General features: G+C 60.7%; 1 protein-coding gene across 3 annotated transcripts; it reads right to left on the reverse strand.

Annotated features, from left to right (window-relative positions):
* Positions 1–418: 418 nt before the first annotated feature.
* Positions 419–18771, reverse strand: LOC105825122 (angiotensin-converting enzyme). 3 transcript variants are annotated; one of them, XM_012662815.1, is made up of 25 exons: positions 18491–18771; positions 17703–17870; positions 17046–17139; positions 16267–16410; positions 15617–15808; positions 14893–14990; positions 14391–14563; positions 13793–14016; positions 13347–13491; positions 12999–13097; positions 12601–12723; positions 12039–12250; positions 11272–11408; positions 10333–10491; positions 10006–10093; positions 8451–8594; positions 8104–8295; positions 6469–6566; positions 6140–6312; positions 4997–5220; positions 4570–4714; positions 4183–4281; positions 2104–2226; positions 1583–1770; positions 419–1401 (listed from the first exon to the last, which is right to left on the reverse strand). In XM_012662815.1, exons 1-25 carry the CDS (start codon positions 18743–18745, stop codon positions 1172–1174), a joined length of 3927 nt encoding a protein of 1308 aa, XP_012518269.1. In that variant the 5' UTR covers positions 18746–18771; the 3' UTR covers positions 419–1171. The 3 variants fall into 3 exon arrangements, with proteins under 3 accessions (XP_012518269.1, XP_012518276.1, XP_012518283.1); XM_012662822.1 differs by lacking the exon at positions 2104–2226; XM_012662829.1 differs by lacking the exons at positions 15617–15808; positions 16267–16410; positions 17046–17139; positions 17703–17870; positions 18491–18771 and adding an exon at positions 15577–15614 and having other exon boundaries at positions 609–1401.
* Positions 18772–19599: the final 828 nt, after the last annotated feature.

Genomic DNA, 19599 nt, shown 5'->3' on the forward strand with positions numbered 1-19599 from the left:
CTGAAAAAAGAATATACGACTGCAAATACAATGTGATCCCATTTAAAATAGGTACGTGCTGAGAAAAAAAGGCTAGAAAGATACACACCAAAATGTCAACTGTGCTTATCTCTTGATGTTGGTACAAAGGGCTTTTATTTTCTTTACAGTTTTTTGTATTTTCCAAATTTTCTACATAAACATGTACATAACAGTTATAAAAATGTCCCTCAAAATGATACTCTCCCAAACTAGGGGGAGCGAGGCTGTGTGTGCTGGGGAGGTGGGCAGGGTGGCCTCTGGCAGTTAACCCCCGTGCAGGTGCTAGCTACCGCCACGCTCTTGCATTTGGGGACCCTCTCCATTGGGCAGTGCTCGTACAGCTCTGTCTGGGAACCAAGGCTGTCCACTCAGATGAGTGAGGGGTTCAGACCTGGCCCAGTGGGCATGGAGTGGGTGCTGGTAGGAGCCCACAGTGACCACTTGGCTAGGTCTGCGCCCTCCATGAAGCAGGCCCATCCGGGTACTCTCCCCAGGCAGCCAGCAACAACCAGGAGCTTTCCCTGGGGGGACCTGGCCATTTGTGGGGACAGCTGGGGCAGGGAGCCAGCATCGGGCAGGGCCTGGGGCAGGGCAAGGCTCCACACCACGCGACATAGGAGGCCAGCGGCCTGGGATGTCTGCTCCCCCTTGGCTTCCCAGAGTCCTCCTGGGTCTGTGCCCAGGCCGGGCAGGGGCTGCCCACTGTGGCAGGACACTGGGCGGCTGCCTGGGCTGCAGAGAAGGCAGGTGTGAGGCTGGGTGGAGCTGGGCCAGAGCTCTGGGGTTCTCCGAGACTCTTCTTGGAGGATGGGAAAAGAAACCCAGTAAAGGAAGGCGCTTGACTGCCAGAAGGCAGGAGAGCAGCCTGTCCCTGTCCCCGTCCCTGGCTTCCCCTTGAGGGACACAGACTCAGATGGGTAGGGCAGGACCTTTAATTGTATTCACAGAGAGACCTGGGGGCGGTGCTGAGACACTCCTGTGTGTGCCTGGAGAAAGGGGGGCGGGGGCTGGGGGGCTGGTGGTCTGGAGGACAGAGCGGGGAGGAGGATGGGGCGGGAGGAGGGTGGGCTGGGTGCGTCCTCGGCCCACAGCCCATGTCCCCGTCCCAGTCTTTGGTTGGAGGCTCCCTGGCTGGCCCAGTCCGGCGGTCTCAGGAGTGTCTCAGCTCCACCTCGGAGCCGAACTGGGGCCTGCGGTGGGGCCGGTGGAGGCTGTGGTGGCGGATGCTGAAGAGCCGCTGGGTGAGGCCCAAGGTGGCCACCAGCAGGGCGACGCACAGGAAGAGCAGCACCCACTGGCCCACACGGGCCTGCTGCTCGTCCAGGTTCAGGCCCAGGAAGTTGACGCGGCCGGTGTCTGGCTGAGGGCTTTCCGCGCGAGCTGGGCAGGGAAGCAAGGAGACAGGGCGGTGGGCAGGGCGGGGCGGATGGGTCCTGTGGCCTGGCTTCCCCGTGCCGGCTCTGAGGTCACACTCGAGTCTGCCTGGGCTGGGGAGGGGGCTCGGCCTTGTGCAAGCCCTGGGGGCTGGGCCTGGGGCTGAAAGTGGGGAGGGTGGAGGTACCGGAGTCTGGCGTCCAGTTGTACTGCGGCCAGCCCAGCTGCTCCCCGTGCTGCCCGTTCTCGGTGACGAGCCAGTCCAGCAGCGGCTTGAAGTAGTTCATCATGGCGGAGGCAGACATGTTGGGCTGGCCCGTGATCAGCTTCATGGCTTCTGGCCACGGCTTACTGAAGCCCAGCTTCATGGTGTCCCTGGGGAAAGCAACAGAGAAAGGGAAACTGAGTCAGAAGGACATGGACTCTCTTGCCCTAGTCTAATACCCACCCTCCACACCCCTCTCCCAGCCTAATCTTCCCCTTGAGATTGGGAAGGCCCAGGTAAGCCTGGGTGCAGGGTTGAGGAACAGAGACTGGGCCCGAGGGCTCCATTTCCCTGCAGAGATGGCACGGCTCGCCTGGCACAGGCTGCAGCTGGGGGAGCCCCAAACAGCAGGTGTTCCCAGAAGAGGCCCAGAGAGCTTCTCAAGGCCAAGGGGAGCAGGCCAGAGTGTGGAAACAGCCAAAGGAGGGCCATAGGGAACTCACGCCAGGAGCTGGCCTGCCTCCTTGGACTGGTAGATGTCACACTTGTGCAGGGGGCCCTGGTGGCCAGCTGCCTGGCACAGCGCCTCGTGGAACTGGAACTGGATTATGAAGCTGACAAAGTACCTGCAGCGGAGGCGGGGCATGGCATGGGTGGGGCTAGCTGAGGGGCTTGTGCCACTGAGCCCCAGCTCTCCTGCTCGTAACAGTCATGTGGGGCAGAGCAGAGATGGGCCACCCCTCCCCACTGTAGTTAGGGTGTCAGGGTGAGCCATCCTGGCCTTCAGAGTTGGAGGGGCCCCTGCCCAGCTGTGTTTGTGGACACCTCCCACCCACCGGGCTGCCTCCACATCTTGGGAAGGCAGCTTTGGGGGACTCCAGGCAGGAGCTGCGGTGAGGGAGTCAGGGTAGAGCCCTGTAAGGATTTGGCACGCTGCTTTTGAGGCAGTGAGGTCTCCATCCCTGGGGTATATGCAAGTAGAGGCTGGGTGTTGCTAAATGGGTCACACAGATCTAGCAGGGTGGTCTGGGCAGGGAAGCCAGCCCCCAAATAATCTTATCCAAAGCAGCAGGAATTCCCTGATAGAAATCTGCCAGTCAAGCGTGGAGCAACCTCAAGTCTGAAGAGGTTTTAAACGTCCCCAACCTGTAGTGCATGCCTCACTTTGAACACCGGGGCCCAAACCATGTGCCACTGATTGCCTTGGCCTTTCCTCAAAGTGCTTTGCTAAGGCTGCTGGCCAGAATGTGCCTGTGTTTTTCTAGAGCAGCCACGTCTCTTTTGCCCACCCGTTTGGAAAATTGTCTACATTAAGCTCGGAACCTAACCCTCACACGGGCCTGTTTCTGGGCCAGAGCGAGTGCCAGCTTGGAGCCCAGAAACCACCCCCGCAGGCAGGTGGGGGCCTGGCCGTAAGGGTCATCCCTGCAGCTCCGTCCAGGTCAGGCCTGTGCAAGGTGCTCCAGGGATGCCCCCGGGAGCATCTGAGCAGGCGTTCTCTACCTCCCTGGACTCTAGGGACACACTTCATCCATCCCACAATTAGTCATCAGGTCTTTTTTGTTTTGTTTAATGTGGTAACATGCAGATAGTCATCAGGTCTTGCTGTGCTGGCACCGTGCCAGGTGCTATGCTGGCCAGGGGGGCATGAAGAGCAGGAGCTCTGCCCTCACTGGGTTTCCAGAGGTGGCCATAGCCCCCTTGGGGAGGCCCTCACTGCCCTCTGCACCTCGACTCCCGGGTGGTCTTGGCTACCTGAGGCCCGGCAGGGGGCATCTAAAACTCTGCCCTGAGGTCTGCCCAACCCTCAACCTCCCTGCATGGCTCCAGACCCTACAGCCAGCCTTGCCAGCCCTCAGCACAGGGGAGGAGGGCGCTGCACTGGGCACACTCATCTGTGGCTGCCCGGCCCGAAGACCTAGTGCCCTGCGGCGTTCCACTAGAGGGTATGGAACAATGGTGGGTTCTGGCCGCCTTTTCCAGAGCATGCAATGCATCAGATATGCTGAGAAGTGAGCCTTCATGTCCATGCTGCGCAACGGAATTCACAGGTGGGGAAATGGGAGCTCACAGAGACTGAGCAATTTTCTCAAGGAAACAAAGTAGAGATGAGGTCTGAACCCAGTTCCGTCTGACCCCAAGCCTGTGACTGTACCCATGCCCCAGTGACGCTGCCTCCCAATTTAACTCCCTGAGTTTTAGTGTACGGAAGGGGCTTCCAGGTACAGCTCAAACTGTATCGCAGGCGATATGTTCAATAATAGTAAAAAGATCACAATCTTGTTTTAAAAACAAAATAAAACAACAGTGCTTGGGTCAGGATCCAGCCATGTGTCGTGGTTAACGTTAATTACTCAACCAAGGTCTTGTAACCATTAGCCAACTATTAGGCTGAGCTTCTGTTTTTAACTGTTGTAAAAGAAACAACCCTCAGCCTTGGTAGCAGGGGAGTGGCCCGGGCATGGTGCGTCATGTGGCCAGCTCCCCCCCCTGGCGTAGCCCCAGACGGGGCAGACACCGCAGTTTAAACATGAGGCTGCAGCACTGTTCCTCGTGGCGCCCCCTCCTCCCTTCCCCGTTACCTGATGTAAGGCACACTTGAAGGAATGTGGAACTTGGCCCCTGGGTCAAAGTCATCTTGAGACCTGGGCACCGGAGGACAGAGACCCTGGTACTTCAGCCTGTCAAGGGGGGACATATGTTGGACAGCGAATTTGGGGAGAAACAAGCGGGGGGGGGTTGGCATTTTGAAGGATGGTCCCTGTACCTGGGGCTACACTGGGCGCCCCGTTCTCCTGCATGCTATGCTTCTGCACACAGCCACCTGCTATGTCCCCATCGCTTGCACACCCACGCACATCATTTGCACACTCACTCACACCCTCCACACTGGCCCATCTTCAGACGCACAGGCACACGCACACCCAGAGAGATCCCCCAGCCCACTCGCGACGGGGGAGACCTAGGACCTGAGGCTCCACCACTCCTGGTTGTAGTTCTCCTTGGTGATGCTCCCATCGAATACCCTCCAGCGCCACTGGTCCACGAGGTAGCTGAAGGGGATAAAGGCGATCTTGTCGAGTGCCATCTTCATCAGAAAGTTGATGTCATGCTCTGCCAAGGGGAGGGAGCCCAGGCGTCAGGCCGATGCCTGTGCCCTGCCAGGTCCTAGTGCTTGGCCCAACCTGCTGCATGGCTGGAGGGGAGGGGGCCTTGCAACCTGCCTCTTTGGATGGTCTGGGTGCTCCATCGTCCCAGGCTCACTCTGCTGGTGGCCCTCTCCTCCCCCGTGCTCTGTCTGAAACCTCTGCCCCACTAAGGGCCCCTCCCCCGTGCCCCAAGCTCGCTGCCCCTTCTTGGCCCTCAGCCCCCCACGGCCTCCTGCTCCCCTCTCACCGTAGCCGCCGCCCTCGCTACTCAGCAGGTTGAGGCTGTGTAGGTGCTTGGGGGTAGACACTGAGAGGGCCAGCACGTCCCCAATGGCCTCGTGAAAGCCAGGGTTGGCGCCCTCCCGCAAGGCCACGGGCAAGTCCTTGTACTGCATGAAGTACTGGATGTGGCCCATTTCATGGTGGGCCACCACCAGGTCCTCCATGTTCACGGTGGTGCACTGCTTGATCCTGGGGACACGGGGGTGAGGGAGAGGGTACCAGAAGAGGACGGTGAGAAGCCCCAGGCAAAGGGACCCATGGTCCTTGCTGTGCCCAGAGCAGGCCCACCACTGCTGTGTGCAGGGACACGACACAGCGCCCTGGGAAGGTGAAAAGGACACGTCGAGGGAGCCCGAGAAAGAGAATGTGGGGGCCCAGAGCCCCTGTGTCAGGTCACGCAGGCTGCTCCTCTGCCTCCAACATTCTTGCCTGAGCCGGAGCGGCAGAGCTGTCCCAGCCGGAAGGCCCACCTCCTCCTGCTGATCCTTCCTCGCTCTCTTTTGCAAGTTAAGAGCAATTGCAGGAAATTCGCTCTTGGATCTAACCAGAAGCCTTTCAGTTCGGGTGAATCCTGTGTTTCTGTCATGCTCATCAGGGCAGGGGAAGAGCTGCCTGGTATCCTGGCTACAGCGAGGCCCAGCCCTGTCTAGCTGCTCCTCTGACTCCCCGTGAAAGGGAGGGTCCCCTGCTCCTATCTACACTCGGCTCTACAGCCTCAGCCCTCGAGCCTTTGAAGGCCTGAGGCCAGAGAGACCAGTGAGCCCCGTCTGGTTAGGCTCCTGCATAGGCTGTGTCTACTCTTCTCGTACAAGATGCTTCCTTAAGTCGGCCAGCGACGTGCAGGGGCCGCCCCGGAGGGAGGCAGGCTGGGCAGCTCGCGGTGCTCAAACCCAGGACGGGGACCTTGAGCACTGAGCAACTGACCGGGGGACAGAGCTGCTCAGCGCTCCAGGAGGCCCTCAATTGTTAGGTGGGGTTTCCCTGCCAGAAGGCAGACCCTCGGTCCCACTCTGTCCCTCTGGCTGAGGGAGCGGCCGTGGAGCCTGTGTGTGCTCATCTCCTTGCCCACTGGGCTCAGGAACGAGGCCCCAGCTCCAGCTGGACATACCGGAAGTCCTTGCCGTTGTAGAAGTCCCAGGCCGAGGCGTGGCACACCACCTCCCGCCCATCCGTGGGCTTCTCTAACATCGACTTGTTCCAGAACTCGGGGGGCACGGGCAGCAGCCCCAGGGAGGTGAAGAAGTTGTCGGCTTCCTCAAACATCCTTCTGGGTGTCCAGCCCTGCAAGCAGAGGGAATTCTGCCAAACTGGGGGCTCTGGGGACAGACTTTGTGCCACAGAGGTAGGGGTGGGGGAGGGCCAAGCTGGAAGGGACTCCCGAATGAGAGGGCCCCTCCCACACCAGCAGGGCCTCCGCCTCCCCAGGCCAGCGCAGACCTGCTTTATCATGGCTTCCGTGGCGTCCAACGAGGGGGCCGACGGGAAGGGCACCACTAAGTCATAGATGTTGGACCAGGTCTGCGCCCACATGTTCCCTGGAGAGATGGCAGAGAGAGGAGAAATGTCTTAGGCTGGGTGCCATCCTGCTGGAAGAGGGATCCAGATCCCAGTCCTGCTAAGCAAGCCAGCATCTCTTGAGCACCCACTGTTTGCAAACTGTGCTAGGCATTTAACAGTCATTATCTTTGATCTGCACATCCACCCACAAGGTCACTGTTGCCCTGGCTACAGGTGAGGCCCTTGCTGGTCATCATCGCTGTCCACGAGCAGTGAAGGCCAACGTGACCAGCAACTGTTTAGAGAAGAGGGAGCTGGACGGCAGAGGAAACTGAGGCTGGAGCATTACATGACCCGCCCAGGGGCCCACGGCGCCTAAGTGACAGGCTGGGATTTAAAGGCTGGCAGGTCACCCTCTTGATCAGCCACTCTGCTGTGTGCCCTCCGCACCGCCTGAGGTTGGTTTATGTAGCCACCTGTCAGAAACTCTGACAAGGACCAAACATCTCCTTCAGGAGAGGCTGACGCATCTGAATTTAGGGTAAGAAAAGAGCCCAGTTCTCTAGGACTGAAGAGAAGGAAGATATTTGGAATGGGTGGGAGGCTCGGAAACAGATTTGGAGTGAAGATTCTTTCATGGTCAAGGGAGATGAAGCTTGTGCTGACATCGGATAAAGTCTAAAGTACAAACCACCAAGAGCGAGTCAGGGTGATGGGGGTGGGGAGAGAGGGAGGGAGAAAGGAACGGGGGGAGAGAGAGAGAGAGAGAGCTCACGCTGTGCCTGGTCACTCCTCCTTTGCCGACCCCCAGGGGCTGAGTGCTAAGTCCTGTCTCTGTCCCAGCTCCCGGGTCACCCTGGGCATGCTGCTTCTCCTCCTGGGGTCCGTGTTTCTCAGCTGTTGAGCTGATGCTCACTCTGGCCCCATCAGAGCCATCTTCTGGGGGCTCCCTTGTGATTGCTAAATGGTCTGTGGCCCTGTCTGGCCTCTCTGCTTCCCTCAGCCCATCAGGGGCAGAAGTCCAGCAGCCTCCACATTGCTGTACGTCCCCTATTGTCCTCGGCTGCCTACGTCACTCATTCGGGACATTCGAGTTGGCAACTCCTAGAACATGAGGGTCCACAAATTGAAGTGGATCTACGTTCTCGAGATTCTTCTTTGTCCCAGTTCCCTTGGCCTGAACGCCGTGCCTGTCCTCTCCTCCCTCATTTCCCATCTGACAAAACCTGCCATCTTCCAAGGGCTCGCTCACGGGCTTCCCCGCTCTCCTGGACCAAAGCGCCTCGAGTTATGACGAGTGATGTGGTCTCCCCCCAACAAGATTATGAACGTCTCCCCCGACCATGGAGATGTCTTCCGTGGTGACTGGCACAGTGTGGGTCTGTAGCAAATGTGGCACCAAATGCAAACAGCCCCCGCCCGCGCCCACCCCTCTGCAGCCTTGGCCACCTTCCCCCTAGGGCTTGAGTCTTCTCACCACCCGGCCGGCTCGCCACCCCCTGGCCGGCCCTGTCCCGGCCCTCACGCCTACTGTGGCCTTCTTCACCCTCCTCAAGGCCTGGCCTGTGCCCTCACCCAGCAGATGAGCGGGGATGGGGCCCTCCAGGTTGACGAGCTGGGCCCCGTAGTGGCGGTGCAGGGCCCGCCGCACATAGGCGTGCAGGTTCAGGTAGAGCGGCTGCAGCTCCTGGTAGAGCTGCTCCAGGTCTTGCTCCAGGGATGGCGTCTCATACATAGACCTCCACGCGTCCCCTCCGTCTGCGTAGCCTGCACACAGCCAGTCTCTCTGAACACTTGACCATCCCCCCAACACCTCCCTGCCCCCTCCAGGGCCCTCCTTTCCCCAGACTTAGGGTCTCAGAGGACCTCTTTGAGGAACCCAAGGGGCTGGGGACCAGAAAGCCAGGGCTACTGGGACTCACCGTTGAGCCGGGCAGCCTTGTTGGTGAATTCCACGTATTCTGGGAAAAAAGGGAGGATGGCTCTCCCCACTGCGTCTCGCCAGCCCTTCCAGGCCCATAACAGTTCTTCGTACTTCCGGGATGTGGCCATCACACTTGTCAGATCTGGGGGAAGGGGGTGGGGTCGAACAGCTTGAGCCCCAGCCCTTGGCTCAGCCACCACCTGCTTGTCGGGGGGACTCACAGGCTCTCAGAGCAGGAGTCAAATGCAGAGACCACTGGAAAGTTCCTGCCCCTGGAGAAGGCGCCAGACAGTCGGCGCTCCCCAGACCCTCGATGCTGGGCTCGCGTTCTCGGCCCCTATTTCTGAACATGCTACATGATACCTGCTCTTCATAGAGAAAGTAAGTTCAATTAATTTTGTTTGAAAAGAAATGTATTTTGAGAATTTCACATCTGCTTTCTGGCGATGTGAGTCATTTTTACTATGGGTCACTGACCTGATGGCCCAGTCTAGATGACGGGGCTGCCTGCGAAGGGGGTGCTGAATGCCACACTCCCATTAACGCTCTTCCCCATCAACACATGCATGCATACACAGGCACATGTGCACACAGGTACATACGCAGGCACACGCCCCCCACTTTGCATATGTGCCCACATCCACAACCTGTAGGCCAAACCCTGTTCTGGGAAAATGTTCTCTCTCCTGTTTACTCTCCATTTCCCCTGTTACTTGTCATTGTTCTAACATGGGAGCTGGGCTGGAGGCCAGGAAGATCCATCACTGGGCAGAGATTCTTCACGGAAAAAACGTTTATGCCTCTAGCTCCCCAGCCTTGGAGAGGGTGGGTGGGGAGGGAGCAGAAAGGTATTCGTGTGCAGAAACTCCTGTGCTGGGGTGAGCTCCTCCCAAGGGGCGAGGGTGAGAGGGGCCGGCCAGCCTGGAGAGAAGGTGGGGCCATCACCTCTGCCGTGGAGGGAGGGAGGCCCAGGCTCTAGTCTGGTGCTCCTAGGGGCTGTGTGACTCTGTGTGACTCAGTTTCCTTATTAGTCATGTGCTGGGGAGGGGCCCAAGAAAGCCAGAGAAGGTGGGAGGCATGTGTGTGTGTGTGTGTGTGTGTGTGTGTGCGTGCATGTGCGTGCCCGTGCCTCTGTGTGTGTGCGTGCAGAGAAGATACTAGATCATGGAAGGAGGCAGAGGAGCAAGAGAGTCCTGTGGCTCCCCCCATTTGGGAGTCCAAGCCCTTGAAACATGAATTTGAGGTCCTGCTGCTCTGAGGGGCAGAGAGCAGCGAGGACAGGAGGGAACAGAGAGCCCAAGAGTGGAGGGCGGCTCCCAGGGAGGTGCAGTGAGCCAGGGCACGACATGAAGTAGGTGCTGGCTGTCAGAGGGCAGAGAACGCCCCCTCGCAAGGAAAACAAAGAAGGGAGTTTCCTGGGCACGCTGAGCCCACGAGCCAGGGAGCCCAACTCCCTTCTGACCTGGCTGTGCCCCTGATCCCACACCTGGCAGCACCCTGGCCCCCCACCAACCCAGCCCCCACCTCGCTCATCCTCCCGTGTGTGCTCTCACCTGGCTCCAGCTGCAGACAAGTACCGTTGGTGTGGCACACGGAGGCCACGCTGTACTTGCTTTCCATGTTCAACAGGATCTGGTTGTACTGCAGGAGGAGGAAGAGAGGCCATGAGCCGTCCCTCTGTGGCCCACGTGGCCCCCAGCCCCACAGGGTGGGGAGTTGGGGAGCGTGTTCCCCGAAGGAGCTGCCTCTGTAATTCTGCGGGTGCATGTGGATGTCATGACTTGGTAAAGCAAGGAAGAGGAAGCTGCAGGAAGGTCAGACTCTGCACTGGGCTCTCTCCTGCGGGAGCGTCCAGTCCCTGCTCCCGCGACGCCACACACCTCTTCCAGCTCGGCGGCTGGCAGCGCCGCCCGCTCCAGGTCCTGAACCTTCTTTATGATCCGCTTGGTGGTGGCGTTCTGGAAGTTGTTCACATCAAACTGCCTGGCCCGGATGCCCCAGTCCAGGGTGTGGTTGGCTATCTCCATGTTCTTCTGCAGCTGAGGGCACAGAGGATGGTGTCGTGGGGCCCAGGAGCTTTGGAGCAGCCTCTGAGCAGGACACGCCGTGAGGGAGGCCAGAGGACTGGGGGTGATAGGCAGAGGGCAGTTTGATCAAGTTGCAGCCTTTGCCTATAAAGACCCTCTTCAACCTGACTGTCTCGTCATGTCCCGGGTGCAGTACATGCCCCTCAACAGGTGCCTGCAGTCCCGCAAGACACATCTGGGCAGGGTAGGGAAGGGGAAGCCCACCACGTGTGCCCTTAGGATGGAGGCAGCTTGGTGTTAGCTCTGTGGCCTCTCTGAGCCTCAGGGTCCCATGTGTAAAATGGGAATAAGAGCACTGACTTTGCGAGGCTGTTGAGGAATAGATGAGGCAACAGATGGAATGTGTCAAGGAGCAGGGCCGGCACACGGCAGGTCCTCAGGAAAGTTAGTTCTCTGTGGCCAGGACAGTGACAAATGTGGCTCGCTGCGGTGGCATAATGTGTGCCCAGCTGACACGCAAGGAATGCAGGGGCAGGGGGACTGCAGCCCTTGCCATGGGACAAGCAGGGGCTTTCAGTCTTTTAAAAAGCGACTGGAGCATCACTTATTTATGTACAAATTATTCTGTTACCAGAGACTGATTGTTAATGAAGGAAACATTGCTCACGGATGAGTTCATGCCCGCCCAAATCTGAAACCGAGTGTTGTTTTAAATATTCCACTTAAAACCCTGTGCTGTGCGCATGTCTGGGTGTCTGGGCACATGCAGGTGGGGGTGGCGGTGGCCCCCACCAGAATCTTGCTGGTCTCAGTGGTGATGTTGGTGTTGTAGTTCCAGTTGGCCTCGGCGTACTGGTTCCACACCACCTGGGATGTCTGGTCATATTCCTCCACGAACTTGCTGGCCTCAGCCTCATCGGTCACCAGGTCTGCGGGACAGAATGGAGGGAAACAGACCAGCCTCCCCTTGCCCTCTCCAGGTTCGGTTTCACCTGGACACCCCCCAACACCGCTTGCCACCCCCGTCTCAGCCACCCCCTTGCACCCCTGCCCCCAATGATCCCACTTGGGCTCTGGGCTGTCTGGAAGGTTGTTAGCTGGTGGGTTGTTGCCGTCTGGCGGGTTGTTGTCTGGCTGCTGGTTGTTGCCTGGCTGGTCATCCCCTGGTTGACTGTCACCTGGCTGGGGACCAGCAGGGGGTGCCCGTAGCAGAGCAGCAGGAAGAGGAGGCTGGGCAGTCCTGGAGCAGCCCAACCGTGGCCCATGGCCGAAGCAGAGCAGAGCCCTGAAGCCACTGCCCCCTGGCCAATAAGAGCGGAGCCTGCAGTGTGACCTCACAAAGCAGCGGGCCGCCAGCCTGCCCCTCAGGTCTGGGCACGCCCTTTCTAGGACACCAGGAAAAAGACATGCCTGGCCCCACTCCAGGGCCCTGCAGATGACCTCAGGAGCCGCCTAGGTACTAGGGCTCAGCTGAAGGAGTTGACCAGGGAGGAGCCTGGGCCCAGAGCTTGGAGATGGGGACTTGCCTTAGTCCCGCCCCACCCCACACGGGGCTTTACCAATGCCCTCCGGGTAGTTGTCGGGCAACGGCGGGCGCCACTGGTATTCTGGCCAACCCAGGACCTCGTTGTTCTGCTGGTTCTGCTCCTGCAGCCACTGGCTGACAGGCTGGAAGTAGTCGAGCAGCGGCTGAGCATCCAGGGCATCGGAGCCGGTCATGTCCTTCAGCACGTCCTGCCAGGGCAGGGACGAGCCCGCCTGCAGCACCTTCCTGTCAGGCAGGGCAGGAGCCTTGGGCACAGGGGTTCGGGCTGGGGTCCCCTAGTGGACCCTGGCCCACATGCCCCACCTCCAGCCACTTCTGCCCCCCACTGGACTGCAAGAACAGAAGCAGTGAGACTCCAGGGCCTCCTCTCTGTGAGGGTGGCAGGGGACATTTGTCTTGCCACATGCCAGCCAGAAGGCCCCACTCAATAAATACTTGCTGAGAGACAGAGAGAAGAAAGATGCCCCCATCAGCCCAGCCCGGTGGTGCCCCACCCAGGGTGGCCGGTCACCTCCTGGCACACCCTTTGCCAGCCTCCCCTGCAGTCCTCACCGCCCCGCCTTCCCACCACGCACTGGAGCTTGGCCCCCGCCTGGGTGGACTGGTAGATGTCACACTGGTGCAGGGGGCCCTGGTGGCCTGCCTCCTTGCACAGGGCTTCATGGAACTGGAACTGCAGGACGAAACTCACAAAGTACCTGCAGGCACAGCGCAGGTGTTAGGGCAGATCAAGGAGTCCAGGAACAGGGTCTCTCGCCCAGGCACCACCCAGCTTCCCGCCAGGTGGGGACTGGAGCAGGAAAAGTCTTGGGGGAGAAGGGAGGACAAAGCCTGGCTCAGGAGAGGGGGCCACTCTGACTCCAGGCCTTTGGGGGTCTGGAAGAGCATGAGGACAAGCCCTGGGGATCGCAGGAGGAGGGGGACAAGGCTGCAGGTGTGACAGAACTGGGGGGCGGGGCAGAGGCTACAGTACCTGATGTATGGTGTCACATTTGGAACATGAAACTTAGCTCCAGCATCAAAGTGGGTTTCGTTTCGGACAACTGGAGGACAGATCCCCTGATACTTGGTGCTAGAAGAGGATGGTTAAGTGTCTTAGGGCCTAGAGGTTGCACGTAGACTGATTCAGCTTTTGCAGAAAAGGCATTCCCACAGGGCAACTTTCCCCATCCCGGGGAACTGGGGAAGACTTCCTGGAGCGGGGAGCTTTAGGAAGGAGAGGAGAAGGTGGGGTCGTCAGGGGGTCATCAGAGGAGGTGCTAGAGATGCCTGAGGCAGGAGGCGCCACAGGGGGCCAAGCCTCTTCTGCCCCTCTTCTCACCGGAGATACCACCAGTCAAAGTTGTAGCGGGAAGGAGGCGTGTGCCCACTAAAGACTCCCCAGCGCCACTGGTCCACCAAGTAGCCAAAGGGCAAGAAGGCAATCTTTTCCAGAGCCATCTTTAGCAAGTAATTGATGTCGCTTTCTGTTGGACCAGATGCGGGGAGAGAAGTCAGAGGGAGAAGGGCCCAGGCGGGAGAGGGCGGGCCTGGGAGCCAGCGGGAGGCGAGGCTGGCCATGGAGGCCAAGTCTTTGCTCAGAAGAGGGAGTGCTGAGTTGGGCTCAGGGTGGGCTGTGAGGTGCTGGGTGGATCCCAAACGCTGCCTGACCTGGGGCCGGGAGGCAGAAACGAGAAGGGCAGAGCTTCGTGGGGTAAGTGAGGTCCTGCTGCGGGACGTAGCAGGGTTTGGATGGGGCTGGGCTGGGTCCTCTCTGCTCCTCCGTACCTGTGTCGTTGGTGACATGGTCCAGCAGGCCGATTTTGTGCAGATGTGCAGGAGTGGAGACCGAGAGCGCTAGCACGTCCCCGATGGCCTCGTGAAAGCCAGGGTTGGCGCCCTCGCGCAGGGAGACGGGCTGGTCCTTGTACTGCAGGTAGTACTGCACGTGGCCCATCTCGTGGTGCACTGTGGACAGCTGGTCCATCGTCACCCGCGTGCACTGCTTGATCCTGGGGCATAGAGAGGGCAAAGGTGAGCGTGCAGGACAGGGTGGAGCAGGGGGCCAGAGCACAGGGGAGGCTGGCACCTGACGGATAGGAATGAGGATAGGAATGAGGATGGCGCTACCCCGGGGCCTGAAGAAGCGGTGGAAACAAGCAAACCCTTTACCCTGCCCTGTCCACCACCACTCGGGCCTTCTTCCTCCATCCCAAGGTTGACTACTTGTCACAGCTGCCAGGGAAGGTGGCCTAATGGGCCTCATATGCCTGACAGGCCTGGAATAGACCCAGCCCCGCCAGTGCCAGGGCAAGGTAGATGCAGGCCTGGGAACCAGCTTTCCTGTGTCTGGAGCCCCAGCACCCTGCTCCTCCCGTGTGTAGACCTGAAGTCCTTCCTGTTGTAGAAGTCCCAGGCTGAGGCGTGGCACACCACCTCCCGCCCGTCGGCCGGCTTCTCCAGCATCGACTCGGCCCAAAACTCTGGAGGCATGGGTGACAGCCCCAGGGAGGTGAAGAATTCCTCTGCCACCAGGAACATGTGCGTGGCATTCCAGCCCTGGTGGTGGGTGTGGGAACAGGTTGTGGAGGAAGGCCTGGGATCCCCCGCATAGGTCAGCTGCTTCTGCACAGTGGCCTCCCTTCCCAGAGGTGGGGCCCTGGCTGACCACTGCTGCTCCACCGGGCACCACGGGGCCTGCAGGGAGGGGCTGGCCCCACCCCAAGGCCGCACGCCCCAGCTCACGGCTCGCACAGACACTCCACTGCTGCTCTGTAGAAAGGGAGGGCCTTGCCCGACCCTGAGCCCCTCATGCAGCTCCTCCTACCCCTCCCCCATCTCTCTGATTCCTCTTGTTTCCCCCCTCCCCTGTGGACCCCAGAGCTTACCTGCTGCACCATAGTACTGGTGACGTCGAGGTTGGGCTTGCCTGGGTAAGGCACCACCATGTCGTAGATGTTTTCCCAGCTCTGGGCCCACATGTTTCCTGGATGGAGGAAGGGAGCAGGACCGCTTGGCTCCCTGCCCGGCTGTGCCTGCTTCCCCATGCGTGTCACTGAGTGGCACCCTGGGTGCCTGACACGGGACCCTGGGGCACTCAAGGGCAGCAGCCTAGCTCGGGGCCAGGAATCTCATGTCGGTCCCACCCACACTCCTCTGAGCACGCCATGTTCCCGGTGCTGGCAATGCCCAAGCCATGCTGCTGCTGTCCTTTCTGACTGTGCCGGGATCCCGGCCTCCCAGTCCTCGCAGGGCTTGCTTCCTCGGGCATGAACCAGGACCGATTCCGCCTCCACCAGATCCAGGGCGAGAGCCTTCAGTGTGACTCCTAGCTCTGCCTTCTACTAGCTCTGGCAGCTGTGTCACTCACACCCCTAAGCCTTGGGGTCCCCATCTGTGAGCGGGAACGGGAATAAGAGTGAGGACCGCCTGCTCCATGGTGGCACTGAGCCAGCTGCATGGCTCCTGCATGAGAAAGTGAGCAGGGCTATGCTCCGCAAATGTGAGACGTGATGATGACCACCCACCTTCCCTTACCCTGGAAGTCTGCCCACGCCCGCCCCCAGGCCCACCTTCCCTGAGACTTGTGTGGAGGCAAGGCCAGGTCTTTACCCAGCAGATGAGCAGGGATGGGCCCCCTGAGGTTGACGTATCTGTCCCCATATCGGCGGTGCAGTGCGCGGCGGACATAGGCATGGAGGTTCAGGTAGAGGGGCTCTAACTGATGGTAGAGGTCCTCCAGGTCCTCCTCAAAGGTGGGTGAGTTGTACCAGGAGCGCCAGTAGGCCCCTGTGTCCGAGAACCCTGGGTGGGTGGACAGGAGGGTGGGGCATGCGGCTCAGGCCCCAAGCTCGGCACCTCCCCCTCCCAGCTGCAGCATGGCTGTTCACCCTGCTTGAGGCCAGGTGTCTGCCAGCTACCTGGAAAGGGTGGCTTTGGGGTTGCTGCTCTATAATTTCTAACTAGGGCTGCTCCACGCTCCAGCTAAGTAGACCCTGGAGAGTACCAGAGGCAAAGAGGGGAACCAGACCCAGGAGCGGCAGCAGGAAGGCCACGCAGGGCAGCCTGCAGCATAGTGGGGGCACGGTGGGTACAGGCCGGGTCCCACCTCCCAGAGCCATGAGACCCGGGGTAGGCTGTAGAATCATCGGACCAGCTGCTCTGCCTGCCTCCAGGGCGGGGGCCCAGTGGGGACAGACGGCAAGAGGGCACCCAGCAGCTGGGAAGGGCTGCTGCTCCTGGGTCGGGGGGCACCTGCTCACCATCCTGCCTGTAGGCCTCGTTGCTGAGGGCGGAGAAGTCCTCGTACAGGGCTTTCAGCGGGATGCCCACGGCGTCGTGCCAGCCCTCCCAGGCGAACAGCAGCCTGGCGTAGCTTCTTGAGGAAGCCAGGACGTCGGTGAGCTCTGGGATGCAGGCAAGTGGGGTCAGTTAGGAGGCCTCCGCGTCGAAGCCTGCAACAGCCTTCACCGGAGCACCCACGCTGGGCCTCCCCACGCCCACAGCTTCCTCAGCATCACAGTGCCCCAAAGCCAAGGGCCACCTACAGGCTGGGCAGGATGGGGCCAGGAGCTACGCAAACACCCAGGCAGGACCCTGTCGTCTGAGAAAGGATCTAAGGTGGTTGCTACCAAGAGGACATCTAAAGGCTGAAAACCAGACAGACCCTTCATGGCTCCTTGGAGAGGCTGACCTCAAGGCTGCCTCGAAAATGGAGTCGGGTTGGGGTATAGGGAAAGCCAGGAGGGGCCCGAGGCCTGTGGAGGGCTCTTGGGGAAAGTGAGAGGACCCATGTAAGGGAAGGCCAGGCAGCCGGGAGGAAGGCCTAGTGGTGACGGCGGCACGCGTGGCAGTGGGGCTGGGGGCTGCAGGTTCCGGAAGTCAGTGTGCCAGAAGCAGGGTGCATCTGCACAGCCAAGCCCCAAGTGCAGGTCAATGCCTTTGGGTTTACCTGCCCCTCCACAGGCCCTATGGATAACAGCCCCCCTGAGTGCAGCAGGGCGGCTGGGGAAAGGCTAGGAAGGGAGCGGTGGGGCTGTACCTGGGTCCAGGGACCAGCAGGTGGCAGTCTTGTTGGGAAAGCAGACCTTGGTGGTGGAGTAGATCCTGCTCATGTTGCTTAGCAGGGAGAGGTACTGGGGAGTTAGAGGTGAGGCAATGTTAGCGATGAACAGCCCCCAGAGACAGTCTGGCCACCCCTCCTCTCTTTGCTTGGAGGAAAAGGAGGCCCAGAGAGGGGACGTGGCCTGGACAAGGCCAGGCAGTGGCACCCAGGTCACTTCTGATCACTAACACACTGATTCTCCTTCCAGTGGAGGCAGCCTGTGGAGGTGGCGGCAAGAGTCCTGAGGGTCAGGGGTCAGGTCCCAGCTCGGCCACCACCCTGCAGGGAGGGCAAGTCTCTCTCATTCTCTGGCCTTGGTGCTTTCTCAGTCCTTCTCAACCTTTCTAAGGAGGCTCATAGACCAAACCAGCCTAGGGAGAAATTACTTGCATTTGGCTTTATACTCCATAATACTTGCTTTAGTGTAAAGTAACTTCCCACCCCTTCTCCAAGGAAAATCCATGCTCAGGAAGCCATTCTACGCCTCCCTGAGCTTCTCCCACAGCCAGACCCACACAGATCCCAGGATCCCTCCCTCCCTGACAGGCTGCTCCCTGCCACCACCTCCAGTTCTGCCTCCACCCTCAGGCCCACCTGCTGCTGCTTGGCCAGGGGCAGGTTGGCAGGGCCCAGGGTGCACACAGCTCTGATGATTTTGAGCAGCTTTGGGTCAGTGAAGTTCTGCAAGATGGGCTCGTACAGCTCCTTGGCCTTCTGGCCCCAGGCCTCCGCAAACTCCTGGCTGAGCAGGGCTGCTTCCTCCTGCGGGCACCAGGAGGGTATGAAGTGTGTAGGGAGGACTCAGCTTAGTCGGGTGTCATACAGGGGAGGCAGCGGTGCTGGGGGAGGGGAGAAAGGCCGGGGGGCTTCCAGACCCCTGGCTATGTCTATGGAGATCCCTGTCCTGGAGACTGGAGTTTGCGGAAACTGTTCCCCTCCTCCCGGGCCCTCCGGGCACAACCTGGAGGAATCTGCCTCAGGGGAGCAGTGGAGCAGAAATTGGGGCCTGAACGGAGGCAGGGTGAATAGACAGTAAGGGGCGATGAGGTTGGGTAAGCAGTGGCCAGAGAGGGCGAGGCCCCAGAGCAGAGCGGGGCACCCTCCGCGATGAGTGCCGCTGCCCCAGCCGCATCCCAGGGCGCTGCCTCCTGGGGGACTCGGTCTCGAAGCCCAACTCCTGTCTTGGGCGCGGAGCGTGCGCCCAGCCGGGTGCTGGGCACCCACGGCCAGTCTGACGCGAGCTGGGGGAGGGGAGGCCCGCGCGCGCCCCCGATACGGGCCCGGGCCCGGGGCGCGTGCCCGCCCCCGCCCCCCCAGCGCCCGGCCGCCGGCCCGTGATTGACCGCCGCGGCCCGCCCCGCCCTCCGGGCCCGGGCGCCCACCTGGCGCTGCGCATTCTCGGCGGTGATGTTGGTGTCGTGCGCCCAGCTGGCGGCGGTGCTCTGGAAGAGCACCTGCTCGGCGCTCGAGTTGTAGCTCTGCGCGAAGACCTGCGCCCCGGCCTCGTCGGCGGAAAAGTTGCCGGGCAGCAGCCAGGGGTCCAGCGCCAGGGCGGCGGGCGGCGGCGGCAGCAGCAGCGGCAGCAGCAACAGCGCCGGCGGCGGCCCGGGTCCCCGGCGGCCCGGCGCGGTCCCCATGCCGCTGTGCGTGGCTTGGCGCTGCCCCTTCTCCCGCGCCGCGGCCGCCCTGCGGAATATAAAACCCAGCCACCGCCGCCTCCCGACACACCCCCACCTCCCCGCCCCGCCGCGCTTCCTCCTCGGCTCCAAAGTCCCCCGCGGCGCGGGCCGAAGGAGCGGGGCGGAGGCCGAGGTTCCTGGCCCGCCCCGGGCAGGGGCGCCAGCCGGGGAGGGGCGGTGGCGGGATGGGGCTGGGTCAGGCTCCCACAGAGGGAACTAGGAAGGGGATTCCCTGTCTGAAGATGAAGGACGCTGCAGTTCGCTGAAACACCCAAGCCTCCCACTGTGCGGTCGTGCAGCCTCGGCCCCCGGCCTAACCTCCCCAGGACTTTCCGGGCTCCAGAGTGACAAGGCCGGGCTGGGGGAGCTGTCCGCAGACGCCGCCGGTGCGGCCGGGATGGGGTTAATGGTGCCCGGTCCAGCTTTCTCCTCTAGGCCATAGGAGGCGGGAGGGCGATGTCGCCTGCGCAGGTCTGGGGAGAGCTTAGGTGTCCTGGTAAGCGTCTTGGAGAGGTGCTGCAGATGCTCCCAGCAGGCGACTCACCTGAGACGTGGGGCGGGGGACTCCCAGAAAAGGAGGAAAGGATGGAGGGGCTGTTCCGGGAGGGAGGCCATAGAGGTGCAGGAGCTATGTCACGCCTGCCCTCTTCCCATTGAGGACACGCGCTGTCAGTCGCTCGGCAGAAACAATCACACATCATCCCAATAGAGTCCTAGAACCACCGACCGACAGGCTTTGAGAGCTACGAAAAGCTTTAGAGATTATAACAACCCCTTCATTTTATAGATGAAACAATTACGACTCAGGTTGA

This window comes from Propithecus coquereli, unplaced genomic scaffold, assembly GCF_000956105.1.
Source record: "Propithecus coquereli isolate 6110/MARCELLA unplaced genomic scaffold, Pcoq_1.0 Scaffold119, whole genome shotgun sequence".
NCBI lineage: Eukaryota > Metazoa > Chordata > Mammalia > Primates > Indriidae > Propithecus > Propithecus coquereli.